Source organism: Heloderma suspectum, chromosome 7 (genome assembly GCF_057233095.1).
Source record: "Heloderma suspectum isolate Gila_16-S chromosome 7, 16-S_ref, whole genome shotgun sequence".
Classification (NCBI taxonomy): Eukaryota; Metazoa; Chordata; class Lepidosauria; order Squamata; family Helodermatidae; genus Heloderma; species Heloderma suspectum.
In genome coordinates, this window is record NC_139464.1 from 792770 (window position 1) to 806827 (window position 14058).

Here is a 14058-nt window from a genome sequence, read left to right on the forward strand (position 1 = left end):
CTAGTGGAACTGCATTGCTTGTTAGACCCTTGGTCCATCTCGCCCAGTATTGTCAGTGTGGATTGGCATCAATGGCTCTCAGGCAGGAGTTTTTCCAGCCTTACCTGGAGATACCAGAGAATGAACCTGAGATGTTCTGCATGCAAAGCAGATGCTCTGCCACTGAGCTCTGGCCCTTTCTGCCTTCCTGCAGAAGCCCTGGGGAGGAATGGTGATTCAAAGTAAAGACCCTTCCATTGGAGGCAATGGGAGGGGTGGCTGCAGTGATCAACAAATGTGCCCAGTGTCAGTGACTTTGGGAAATCCTCCTGAGTGCCAGGATGTAGAGTGTCCTGTAGGGTGCCATGGGTGTATTGACTGGAACCGTTTTGGGAAAGGCCCTCACATTGCTTGGCTTCCTGTTTTGGGGAGAAAAATAGGCTCTTCGGTGGTCATCTTTGTTTACAAATATACATAAAGTCATGCAAGTCGTAAAATGTTCAGAGTGTTTATTTTGCTGCCTGGATGGGTCATGAAGTCAGCATATACTCTTTATGTACAGAACTGTGTATCAACTGCTACCTTCTGTGAGGCAGCCCTGTGACTGCTGTGATGGGTTATCTGTTTAATGGCTTCTGTGGTGCGCCTTGCACCACTTTGGCGCATGTGGAGGGGCAGGTCGCAAGTGAGATATGGTGGGCACTTGATTTGAATTGGGTTTGATTCTAATGCTTTGTTGCTTGGAAACCCCTAAAAATGGGAGGAGTCAAACTGACGTTGGAGTCCAGCCTGACTCGGGTTCCTCAGTATTTCCTAACTCCCCAGCTCAAAAACTCACTTAGGGCTCAGTCCTATTGATTGTGCCCTTGATGCCCTTAAGTGTCTGAACGCTGAGGCTTATGAGCAGAGTGGGAAGTGCAGCAGCAGCCGTTGTTGCCTCTGCTGCACCTCTTGCTCTGAATTTTAGCAAGATAGGCTTTTTGCCCGTCTAGCTGGGATGCTGCAGAGCGGGAGGGAAGGAGGCTAGGGAGGCTTGAGGGTACAGTGTAACCCGGTCTCTCCAGTCCTCTGCCCTCCCCTCCCTGCCCCGCCCACCAGAATGCCCTCTTTACCCCCTCTCTGAGGTTGCTTTTGTGACCTTGGAGAGCAGCCAGCATGGTTCCCTCCAAACCTTTCAAGTAGTTGAAGAGTGCTATCATATCTCCCCTCAGTCTTCTCTTCTCAAGGCTAAACATGCCCACTTCTTTCAGTCTCTCTTCATAGGGCTTTGTTTCCAGTCCCCTGATCATCTTTGTTGCCCTCCTCTGAACCCTCTCCAATTTGTCTGCATCCTTCTGAAAGTGTGGTGCCCAGAACTGGACACAGTACTCCAGATGAGGCCAAACCAGTGCTGAGTAGAGGGGAACTAGTACTTCCTGGGATTTGGAAGCTATGCTTCTATGAATGCAGCCCAAAAGAGCATTGGCCTTTTTTGCAGCCACATCACATTGTTGGCTCATATTCAGCTTGTGATCAACAACAGTTCCAAGATCTTTCTCGCCTGTAGTGTTGTTGAGCCACGTATCCCCCATCTTGTAACTGTGCATTTGATTTCTTTTTCCTAGGTGCAGAACTGGGCATTTATCCCTATGAAATGTCATTCTGTTGTTTTCTGCCCAGCGCTCCAGTCTATCCAGGTCACTTTGAATGTTGTTTCTGTCTTCCAAAGTATTAGCTGTCCCGCCCAATTTGGTGTCATCTGCAAATTTGATCAGCATTCCCTGCACCTCCTCCTCCAAGTCATTAATACAAATGTGGAAGAGCACTGGGCCCAGGACTGAGCCCTGCGGTACCCCACTCATTACCTCTCCCCAGTTTGAGAGGTAATCTGCTCCAGAATTTTCCCAGGGATTGATGTCAGGCATGTAGCATTTTAAGACATAGGCATTGCTTGCCATTGTTATCATGGTTGACTCTGCCCAGCAGGCACACAGGACCATGTTGGAGATTGGGAGTCTCCAGGCAGAGAGTCCTTGCCAGCATCTGTTTATGTCTGCTTCTGGTGGCTTTCCCTTTTGTGCCTGGAGAGCCTAAAAGTAGCATCTTTGCTTGCTCAGTCCTTGAAATAGATCTTTGGGTGGCTGGTGAGAAGAGGAGTGGTGGAACCCAGTTTTGCTGCCCAAAATAGTCCTGCCAGATGGGACACTCCATTCCTCAATGCTGCAGGTCCCAAGCTCAGCTGGCTCATCTGTTGCTGGCCTTGCTGATCTGAGCTCTGGCCACTGGCTCTGGTATCCAAAGCCGAAGTGGCAGCTTAATTTCTCTTCAGTGTATTGTGAACACAGCCGCTATGAAAATTGAAGAAAGACAGCTTCCTTTGGTTGGATGGATGGATTTGTTTTCATGTAAGTCCCAGTTTCTGAGCCTGGTACATAATTACAGGGAACTTTAATTTCCCTGACACAGGCAGGCTGGGCATTAAATGCTGCAGCAAGTGGTGTGGCCCAGCTATTCCTGGGCTATGCTGGGTTATAAATGCTTCCACTAAGTTGTCAATCAACCTGGTTTGTACAGGACTCGCTGGCTATGTGTCACCTCATGTATTGTGGATGACAGTGCCAGCCCAAGATGTTTCAGTCATGAGACATAGAATCATAGAATAGTCGGGTTGGAAGGGGCCTACAAGGCCATCAAGTCCAACCCCCTGCTCAATGCAGGAATTCAAGGAATTCAATATTATGTGAATATTCATTCACATAATGAATGGAACAGTTGCTGGCTGAAGTGATTGGGGGTTAAACCTGTTTGATTTACCTGGAAGGGTAGCTGAAATAGGAAGTGCAACTATGGCATTTGATTTCAAAAGCACAGCTTTTGAGAAGCTAAAACAACTAATTAAAGAGGGAGATTATTCAAAGGACCAGATACTGTTGAACAGAGAAGATAGCTGGGAATTATTTTTAAATGGTGGGTCATAGAATCATAGAATAGTAGGGTTGGAAGGGGCCTAATAAGGTCATTGAGCCCAACACCTGCTCAATGCAAGAATCCAAGTCAGAGCATCCCTGACAGATGGCTGTCCAGCCTTGTCCTGAATGCCTCCAGTGTGGGAGAGCCCACTACCTCCCTAGGTAATTGGTTCCATTGTCTTATTGCTCTCACAGTCAGGAAGTTTTTCCTGACATTCAGCCGGAATCTGGCTTCCTGTCACTTGAGCCCATTCTTCCATGTCCTGCATTCTGGGAGGATCGAGAAGAGATCCTGGCCTTCCTCTCTGTGACAACCTTTCAAGTACTTGAAGAGCACTATCATATCTCCCCTCAGTCTTCTCTTCTCAAGGCTAAGTTTGTATTGCCAGTTTGTATACCAGGAAAGGTGATAAAAACACATCTTAAAGATACCATCCTAGCTCAGTGAGTAATAATCTAAGGCAGGCTATTGGGGAGAAAAAGAAGAAGAAAATCTACATGGGGGAGATAGGAGACTGTAGGAGGGATGGAAGGAGTGCTAAAAGTGGCCAGGTGGAATCTGATCTTGCACAAAGCAGATTCCTCCTGGAATGACCTGGAGGTGAAGTGGGGCCACTGTACTTCAGTCATGGTAGAATAAATCACCTTTATTTACTACAATTTCTGCTTTGCCTATCTATAGGGAGCTCAAGGCAGCATGCCATCAGATTAAAAATAAGAGAGATACTGCCGTCTCTAAATTCTGGAAGCCTGCAGGATGAGAGTGGATAGCAGTTGTCAGTGTCTGTGTGATTCACTGTTCATTGTGGTTTCCTTGCATTCTCTCCTGTTTAAACATAACATTGGTGTGTTTTATGTCAGCAGTGCCGACTCCAGAATATTTTGTAGATTCAGCGAAGGTGTGCTTCCAAGAGCCTTTCTTAAGGAAAACCTGTAAGAGCAGGTGCCATCTGTTAGTACGCCGGAATGTATCAAGGAGCCTCTTGATACACAAAAGCCTTTGCCAGCCAGGATTCCTATTGGAGAAGTTATTACATCAGTAGCCCTTCCAAATTCAGCAAGGAAGTGAAGCTTTGGAAGCATGTTTGCCTGAGATCAACCCTGCTAATCAAGTGTTACCTCTCCCAGTAATTACGATTTACACTCACCTGGCCCTGGGAACCTGGCTAGCATACACTCAAGAAGCCACATGGGTTGTGATGTCTCTCATCACTGCTCTTGTGAGAAGCAACCCCTTTGTCTGAGTCTAGATGCACTCACTGTGCGGGATGTCCAAACCTGTTGGTACGTGAGGATACCAATGAGCCAGGCGCCCATGAGCAGCTGGTCAGCAGATTTTCTGCCTTGCTTGTTTTTCTCTGCCTCTAGGAAGTGTGTGTGGTGTAGCAACTGAACCTGGCTTGGGGACGTGGAATTATTTCCCCTGGGTCTTGCCTCTGCAGTCTTGTCTTGGTGGCTGCTTTGCCACTCTACCATGCTCCAGGTGGTGTGTGTGTGTGTGTGTGGGGGGGTGTTATTTATTTATTTATTTATTGCATTTATACCCCGCCTTTCTCCCTCTCGCAAGGAACTCAAGGCGGCTTACATTATCCTCCTCCTCACCGTTGTATCCTCACAACAACAACCCTGTGAGGTAGGTTGGGCTGAGAGTCTGTGACTGGCCCAAAGTCACCCAGTGAGCTTCCATGGCCAAGTGGGGACTAGAACCCGGATCTCCCGGCTCCCAGTCCGTCACTCTCACCACTACACTACACTGGCTGTCATCACTACACTACACTGGCTCTCACCACTACACTACACTGGCTCTGGTTAGGGGGATAAGTGTTGGCAGGGGCAGAATTTGGCTCTCTGGCACCTTTCAGGTGTGCTCACACACTCTGTCTTCCACCTCGGCCCCTTTTGTGTGGCTTGCATTCTGTGAGGTTACAAACAAGAGGCTCAGAGAGCCAGTGTGGTGTAGTGATTAAAGTGATGGACTAGGGCTGGGAGGCCCGGGTTCACATCCCCACTTGGCCATGAAGCTCACTTAGTGGCTTTGGGCCGGTCACTGACTCTCAGCCTCGTCTACCACATAGACTAGGTTGTTGTGAGGATAAACGGAGAGGAATAGGATCAGGTATGCTGGGGTGGGCAGAATGTAGAACTCCAGATACTGTGGACTTCAACTCCCAGAGGTCCCTTCCAATATGGCCTATGGTCAGGAATGCTGGGAATTGAAGTCCAAAACATCTGGAGATTTACTTTCTGTCCACCCCTGATGCATATGAGACTTTGGGCTCCTTGGATATAAATGTAAGGAACAAATATATAATAGATGAAAGTGAAGCATTTCAGCCAAATTAATGTGTCTTGCTCTTTGTGCCCCAGGCCAGGAGCCCTGCCTTTGGTATTTGTGAGGCACTGAGAGCTCCTTAGGTGTCCTGGTGCTGCTCATGAGGAGTCAGGGCCTGATGGGTTAGGAGAAAACAGAAGCCCAAAGGGTTTTCATCTGAATCTTGTTGCTTGCCTCTTCATCTGCAGGGAGTGGAGATGGTCAGGGACAAATACTTCAACGCTTTCCAGAGAAGGACTGGGAGGATAACCCTTTTCCACAGGGCATTGAACTGGTGAGTAGGCTGCACTGTGTGTGTGTGTGTGTGTGTGTGTGTGTGTGTGTGCGCATGTCACATTTTTTCGGCATTCCCAGTTCCTTCCATTCACATCTCAGTGTATTGCATTGAGGAGAAACTGGAATAGCGGCAATGCAGTCTGCATAAATTAAACAGGTCAGATCAGACGGGCTGCTTCCAGATGGGGCTTGTATCGTGCACTCACCGTGCCTCATTCACAGAACTGTACGGGTGCCCAGACAACGTCATCTTTCACTTGTAACCCTCCTGTATTTTCCCACCGCTTCCATCTTTTTTCTTTCCACAAACAAATCATTAAGGCGGAGAAGACTGAATAGCTGCACAGTGTCTTTTCATTGGTAGTGCTAGGAGCTCTCCATGTGGAAGCACCCAAGGCCAAACTCCATGAAGTTCTCCTCTTCTTGCTAGTCATTAACATCAGGTCTTACTCCAGTCTTCATGGACCTCCTCTTTGTAGAGCATAAACCCATCCAGCATCTTTTTTGCTCCAGGGATTCCCCCCAGATGCATGCTTTGGGAATGCTCTTAATCCTGCTGGATGTGAGCATCTCAGAGCCTAAGACTGGCATGTCCAAGCCTCCAGAGTAAAGACCAAGGAGCAGCATTCATTCATTCATTCATTCATTCATTCATTCATTCATTCATTTTTACAGTATTTATATACCGCTCCACATCAGAAGATTTCGGAGCAGTGAACAGCATGGTAAAAAAATAAAACAACAGGTTAAAAGAGTTAAAACATTTTTTTTAAAAGACAAACCCCAACGAAGTGGAATTTAACAAACCACAGCTGGTCATGCAAGGAAGGGCTCTTGAAATAATGACGTCTTCAGGAGGTGCCAGAAGGAACACAATGTTGGTGCCTGCCTGACCTCTAAAGGCAGGGAATTCCCCAGGAAGGGGGCCACCACACTGAAGGCTCTTTTCCTGGTGGACTACAACCGAGCCATGGGTCCGTGTGGAACCACCAGGAACATGCCTTCTGATGACCTCAATGATGGGGCAGGTTGGTAAGGAAGGAGGCACTCTCTCAGGTATCCTGGTCCCAAGTTGTTTAGGGCTTTGGAAGGTGTCCAATATGCTACTGGGGAAGAGCAGAGGGTATTTCCAAGTAGCGCCAGAAAGAGTGAAGCGGCTGGGCCAAACCCGAAAGGACACTCAGCTGTGGATGTGTCTGGTGGTGAAAAGAAAATCCGATGCTGTAAAGAACAATATTGTTTAGGAACCTGGAATGTCAGATCAATGAATCAAGGTAAGCTGGAGGTGGTCAAACATGAGATGGCAAGATTGAACATCGACATCTTGGGAATCAGCGAACTCAAATGGACAGGCATGGGCAAATTTAATTCAGGTGACCATCATATCTACTATTGTGGGCAAGAATCCCTTAGAAGAAATGGAGTAGCACTCATAGTCAACAAAAGGGTGGGAAAAGCAGTACTGGGGTACAATCTTAAAAATGATAGAATGACAGTCGGGAAAACCACTAAACCGTTCAGGTATGACCTAACTCATATCCCTGATGAATATACAGTGGAGGTGAGGAATAGATTTCAGGGATTAGACCTGATAGACAGAGTGCCTGAGTTACATCAATAGTTCTATATTGCAGAAATGTTGGAAGGGATGGGAAAATACAGGCACATATTTTCATATGTGGTGATTCTGCCTCACAGTCAATCAGTTCTGGAAAAATGTTTTTCATAGGAGAAGGAAATCACAAACCAGAAAACTGCACTCTCTCCAGCGTTGGGTTTATTGTCCATGCTTGACAGGGAGAATAAACATCTAAGGCATAAGGATGTAACTCATTCTCACCGGAGTGAGATACCATCTATGCACCAGTTTTATTGAATTTTCCTTTATCTTGCTTGAAATAGATTAGAAGGGTGTTTTTGTTTGTTGTTCAGTCGTTCGGTTGTGTCCGACTCTTCGTGACCCCATGGACCATAGCACACCAGGCCTTCCTGTCCTGCGCTCTCTCCCGGCGTGTGCTCAAGTTCATATTCATTGCATCGGTGATACTATCTAGCCATCTCATCCTCTGCCGTCCCCTTCTCCTTTTGCCTTCAGTCTTTCCCAGCATCAGGGTCTTTTCCAGAGAGGTTTCTCTTCGCATTAGGTGGCCAAAATATTGGAGCTTCAGCTTCAGTATCTGTCCTTCCAATGAGCACTCAGGGTTGATTTCCGGTGTACTTAACCACATTTTGGCCCGTAAGAGGTTCTTCATTTTTTTCGTCTTAAAACTTTCTCCCAGATCTGTTTTAGTCTCCCTGTGGACCCATATTTAATTTAATTTAACATGTTGTATATTTTAGAGACCAGCCCCCTTGTTTCTAGTTTCATTTGGACTATGATTAATTCAGTGTTTGTCAGTGTGCGAGTCACTTGTCCCTTTACTTATGGATTTGCTCTGAAATATAGTGTATGTTACATCTGTAACCAGTTTATGTTTCTGTCTTGCAATGTTTCTTTAATTCGTTGTCTTGATTTTGGACATGTATCTGTATATAGATCCATTAGTCTATTAAACATCCTGATTGTTCCCAGCTTGCACAGTTTTTAGGTTTGTCTGGTTCATAAAAAAGTGGGATGGTGTACATGTGGGATTATTGGAGATGGTGCTGGAGTGAGTATGTGATACCATTTCTTCTAAGTTTCTAATGCTACTTGTATAAAGGGGGGTTGACTGTAATTTTTAGCTTTTTCCATCTATCAAACCGAAATGACATTCCTCTAATTTCTACCATGTCTTCTTCTGCTCCCAGTTTAATCCAACTGGCTTCAGGATTCTTAATTAATATTTGAGCTTATTGTATAAGGTGATATGTATCATAATAAAGATTAATGTCTAGAATACCTAAGCGTCCCACATTTATAGAATAGTAGGGTTGGAAGGGGCCTACAAGACCATCGAGTCCGACTCCCTGCTCAATGCAGGAATCCAAGTCAGGGCATCCCCGACAGATGGCTGTCCTCATCTCGAATGCCTCCAGTGTGGGAGATCCCACTACCTCTCTAGGGAATTGGTTCCACTGTCGTATTGCTCTAACAGTCAGGAAGTTTTTCCTGATGTTCAGCCGGAATCTGGCTTCCTGTCACTTGAGCCCATTCTTCTGTGTCCTGCACTCTGGGACAATCAAGAAGAGATCCTGGCCTTCCTCTCTGTGACAACCTTTCAAGTACTTAAAGAGCGCTATCATATCTCCCCTCAGTCTTCTCTTCTCAAGGCTAAACATGCCCACTTCTTTCAGTCTCTCTTCATAGGGCTTTGTTTCCAGTCCCCTGATCATCTTCGTTGCTGTCCTCTGAACCCTCTCCAGTTTGTCTGCATCCTTCTGAAAGTGTGGTGCCCAGAACTGGACACATTACTCCAGATGAGGCCTAACCAGTGCTGAGTAGACGGGAACTAGTACTTCCTGGTATTTGGAATCTATGCTTCTATGAATGCAGCCCAAAAGAGCATTGGCCTTTTTTGCAGCCACATCACATTGTTGGCTCATCTTCAGCTTGTGATCGACAACAATTCCAAGATCCTTCTCACTTGTAGTATTGTTGAGGCAAGTATCGCCCATCTTGTAACTGTGCATTTGGTTTCTTTTTCCCTGGTGCAGAACTTGGCATTTATCCCTATGAAATGTCATTCTGTTGTTTTCTGCCCAGCATTCCAGCCTATCAAGATCACTTTGAATTCTTTTTCTGTCTTCCAGGGTATTAGCTATCCTGCCCAATTTGGTATCATCTGCAAATTTGATCAGCATTCCCTGCACCTCCTCCTCCAAGTCATTAATAAAAATGTTGAAGAGCACTGGGCCCAGGGCTGAGCCCTGTGGTACCCCACTCGTTACCTCTCCCCAGTTTGAGAAGATCCCATAGATAAATACTCGTTGAGTCTGATTCTCTAACCAACTGTGGATCCACCTGATACATAAAGCTGCTTTATACCAAGTCAGATCCTTGGTCCATCTAGGCCAGTTTTGCTTTTACACTGACTGGCAGTCGTGGCTCTCCAGGGTTTCAGGCAAGAGTTTTTCCAGTCCTCCCTGGAGATGCCAGGGATTGAACCTGGGACCTTTTGTACGCAAATCAGGGGCTCTATCACTTAGCTACAAGCCCCTCCATGAAAGGAGTTCATAGCTACTTATTTTACCCCGCCTGCTATTTTCTCTGCTGCTGCTATTTTTAGATGTATTACTGTTTGTTTTAGCTTACGGTTTGTAATATGTTATAGATTGTTTTAATACGTTGCAAACCATCTTGAGAGAGGCAATTCTGAAAGGCGGTCTATAAATACAGAAATAAATAAATGTTTTCCTGACAACTGAGATCTTTGGCATTCTTTTCAAGTTGCTGAATTCCATGTGAGATGCCAGATATGCCCAAGTGCTATTTCCAGAATCCCTGATTATAGGCCGGCTGCTGTGAGCTTGCATGCTCATGATCTTCTTTGCTGCTCAAGGCTTTCCATATTTTCTGGCTTCTCCTTGTGAGACAATTTCCTTATATTTCTGCCTATGCCTGCCCTTCCCTTCCCTGCAAATGCGTTGCCTTGGCGAGAGGAAACACGTATAATGCCTCTCTGCTGCCTTGCTCAGCTCAGAAAGCCACTGCAGCCAGGTCTCCAGTCTGGCAGGTATGGGGGACGTTTCCCTTCTGCAGCGTTCTGCCAGGCACCATTGCTTCCCTTCTCTTGGGGGAACAAAGGCATCTCGGGGTGGGGGTGGGGGAGACTGTCATGACCACTGCCTAAGATCTGGTGGAGAATCCCTTCTCTGTCCTGCCTAGGGTGGAAGAGTAGCTGGCTGTGAGAAGAGTTTAGGCTTCCTCAATGGTGCACCCAGACTGTAGAATACCTTCCCTGTCCCCTGAAGTTAGGATGTCCACCTCTTTAACTGTCTTTCGTGGTCTATTAAGGATTTTTGAAAATTCTGACAAACTTTTGCCCTGGTGGGTGGGTGGCAGATAAAGTTTGTAAAATACCTCCATGGTATTTTGTTTGATATTCTAGTATGTTAATATTTTAATTTGTAAGCCACCCTGGTGATGCGAATGTAATTTGTTTATTTTATTTCTTACAGTTTAAAACTGCCCAAGTTCTCTGGGTGGTGTACAGATGTATTAGAAGGGCAGGGTACTTGTCCTATAAACCCATAAAACCTGTCCCAAAGGGTTGGGCTTGCCTCAAGTCACAGCCATGTGGGGATGGCTTAATCCATGGAAATCATTGTTGGCGTTAACCTCTCTGAGCTCAAGCAGCCACTCGAAACTGTGCTGGTGTCTTGGCTGGTGTGTCTGTGGCAAAGACTCCTCAGAGCTCAGGTAGCTGCATCTCTCAAAATGGTGGTGTGATAGGTCCTGGGCGCTCTTTGTGGGGACTCTGTGCTAAGGGGACCCCCCCCCCCAAGTTCTTAGGGTAAATGAAGTGCCGCGGTCCACAGCTTATTTTATTTATTTATTTATTGCATTTATATCCCACCTTTTTTCTTCTTGCAAGGAACCCAAGGCGGATTACATTATCATCCTCCTCCTCCATTTTATCTTCACAACAACCACCCTGTGAGGTAGGCTGGGCTAAGAGTCTGTGACAGGCCCAGAGTCACCCAGTGAGCTTCCATGGCTGAGTAGGGACTAGAACCCAGACCTCACAGCTCCTAGTCCAATGCTTGCACTGCTACACACACTGGCTCTTGGGAGCTTGGGCTCCCTTCCAGCACAGCTGCAGGTGGGCAGGATGGGAAGAGTTTTCACTGTATCTCAGTAGTCTTTCCCCAGATGCTTTTCCACATCAGAGAGCAGCCTGGAAGCTGAGCCTGTAATTCTAGGAAGGGCACTGGGAAGAGGGAGGGGCTGTACCAGAGGCAGTATGTGATGTGTCCCTCCTCCACCCTCACCCCCTGCATGGTGGCATGACATGATAAGAGACCGGATCACGGACAGTTTCCTGTTCTTGAATGGCATACCTGCTGCCTGAGGCAGCATGTCTCCCCCTGACCCTGGATTGAGCGCTGATAGCTAGATCCAAACATCAGCCATAAGGAGCACTCACAAGCTGCAGTGTCTGGAATAGTTTCCAGGGATGGGGCATGGCCGATTATGTATTGGTTTCGATTGTCCTGCCTAGGCAGTTATTCTCCTTGAAAATAATTTGTCTTCTGCTGAAATCCAGAGGCCGCCCCCTTCCTTCCTTCCCTCCCTGTGATAGCAGCAGCAGTGATCTCCGCTTCCCTTTTCTGAAAACCCGTGACCAAGTGCCATCCTCTCTCCCTGGCTTCTGCCCTGTAGCCACTCCCTTGCACTCTGCCAGACCAACCCTGGGTCCCCCTGGGGGAGCAGTCCCAGTTTGTCTACTCTGCCTAGCTCCTTCAGAAAGGAGCCTGTCTCCCAGCCTTCCTCCCAGAGATCCTGTTTTAAGGCCCCTCCCCAAGTGGTGTGCAGGGTGGTGACTTTGGCAAGCCATATCCCTCTCTGGTCCTTCACAAAGGAAGAAGATGTATGAATGCAGAAGGTTGGAAAGGGTCACCTTGCCTATTGCCTTCTCGGCATTAGTGAGCCTTCTAGTGGACACATTGGGAAGTCGGCAACCTGGAGCCCTGTTAGTGCATTTGGATCAGCATAACTTTGGGCATTTTCTTTTAGAGGCTGCTTTCATTCTTTCTGGCCTGGGGACATTGCTCATGCAGCTGAAGTGAAAAATGGTCGAGCTACAGGCTTGGCCACCTTGGCATGTTCTTTTGCTTCCTGAAGAGTTACATATTGGAATATGGCCACATACCGGCCAAAATTGGAAGAAGAGGCCGCACAAATCCTGGGTGGAAGCAGAGAGCCAGGAAGGCATAGCATCCCACCCATGGCCTAAACCTGTTCTGTCGAATCAGCTGAGTGGACGGGGAAGCTTCTGGAAGGGAGGGGCCTTTGTGCATAGTGGAGGCCCAAGCCTTCTTGCCCTCTTGGTCTCCCTTCATCCATGGCTAGCTGGAGGCATGGATTGAACCTTTCTCCCTGCAGCTCTGCAGGGGGTAGCTGCCTTGGCTACATCCCCTCCTGTTCATCTTGGCTTGCTGATTCCCAGGGCTTGTGGCCTGCTGAGGAGATACTTGAACAGCTGGAGCCAGGGCTAGATGGTCTAAAAAGCGGGGCTGGGCAACTTCGGGCAGTTTAGGGCCTAATCCCCCCCACAACCTGCTGTGGCTGTGCTGCAGCCGCACTCCTGCCACTGTTGGCAAAAGGGGGGTGGGGAAGCAGCAGTTTGCTGCAGAAATTTGGTGGCAAACCAGTACGGAGGCATTTAGCTTAAAAGCAGCTGCATTTCTCTGAAGCCTCCAGAGCTGCTACTTTGCCTAAGAATTGGCAAATTCAGCTTGTTTTAAAATTTTATCACCAAAATTCGGCGGCAAATCACTACTCCCTCCCCCACCTTTTTTCTTTATTGGCGGTGTGGTGGTGGGGGCAGCCAGACTGGGTTGCCCACTTCTACTTTAAAGGAGGGGGGGCGTTTTTGGCCTCTGGCCAGCTGCACACAGTAGATGGAGGTCAGGTCCTCATCATTCTCTTCCTTACCCCGAGCCTGTGCCGTGCCCTTGAGGTCCTGGGCCCTTTCAGTCAGCGAAGTCACTCTGGGAGAGGAAATGCAGGAGAGTCCTGGGTTAGGGCTTCAGGACGTCTAATGCAGTGTAGTGGGACTAGAATGTTTGGCTGTGAACCGGGCCCAATGTCTGTTGGGAGTTTTGCAGGAAGAGGGCAGAAAGCCCCTTACTGCAAGATGCTGGATTCTCCAGCCTGGGAACCTGGGTGGGGGTCTGGCGGATGGATCTCCCCTCCGCCCATTCTGAGTGAGGCTGTGGGGTCTTGGGCTGTCAAGAGTGCCTGAGTCTTCCGTTGACATCTCAGGCCATTATTCCAGCTCACACATCCAGGCCCAGTGGCGCACAAATGCCTGCCTCCTTGTGGTGGTGTAAAGGAGGTAGCCTGGTGTCCCCTCCACCCTTGGCTGGAGGTGGATGGTGGCTCTGAGAGCTCTGCTCACGCTGGTTTGGGACTCCAGTGGGAAATCCTCAGGCCACTGAGGGAGGAGAGGCTTGTCTTTGGCCCCACTGGATATGGGCACATTGAGACGAGACAGCTTGCTCTGCCTGATGGTGGCCTTTCTGTCTGTCTGTTGTCTTCCAGTTTTGCCAGCCAAGCGGCTGGCAGCTCTTCAGCGAGAGAAACCCTCCAACCTTCTTCATTGCTGTCCTGACTGACATCAACTCAGAACGGCATTACTGCGCCTGCTTCACTTTCTGGGAGGCTGTCGAGAGTGCCCAGGTAATGCGGGGCGAGTGGCAGTGGCGGCCGCAGAGGCCGCTGTTTCCTAGGTCTTCAGCCAGCCCTGGTCGAGCCCTAGGTGTGGTGTGAAACACAGCAGTGAGTCCCGCCTTCTGAGGAAGAGGCCTTTGCCCCTCCCCCAAGGGGGCAGGGTCCTTTCCAGCAGGGTCCTGCCTCTCAGCCCTGGCACAAGCCTG

General features: G+C 48.1%; 1 protein-coding gene across 17 annotated transcripts in view; it reads left to right on the top strand.

Annotated features, from left to right (window-relative positions):
* Positions 1–14058, top strand: part of SBF1 (SET binding factor 1) — a 115397-nt gene that overhangs the window by 38276 nt on the left and 63063 nt on the right. For 9 of the 17 annotated variants that reach the window (XM_084808732.1, XM_084808734.1, XM_084808738.1 and 6 more), the window contains exons 2-4: positions 5448–5533; positions 11052–11118; positions 13724–13861. In XM_084808732.1, the coding sequence (XP_084664858.1) occupies positions 5457–5533; positions 11052–11118; positions 13724–13861 (282 nt within the window). In that variant the 5' untranslated portion in view covers positions 5448–5456. The remainder of the gene's footprint in view (positions 1–5447; positions 5534–11051; positions 11119–13723; positions 13862–14058) is intronic. The other 8 variants (XM_084808740.1, XM_084808741.1, XM_084808744.1 and 5 more) reach the window with 1 other exon arrangement.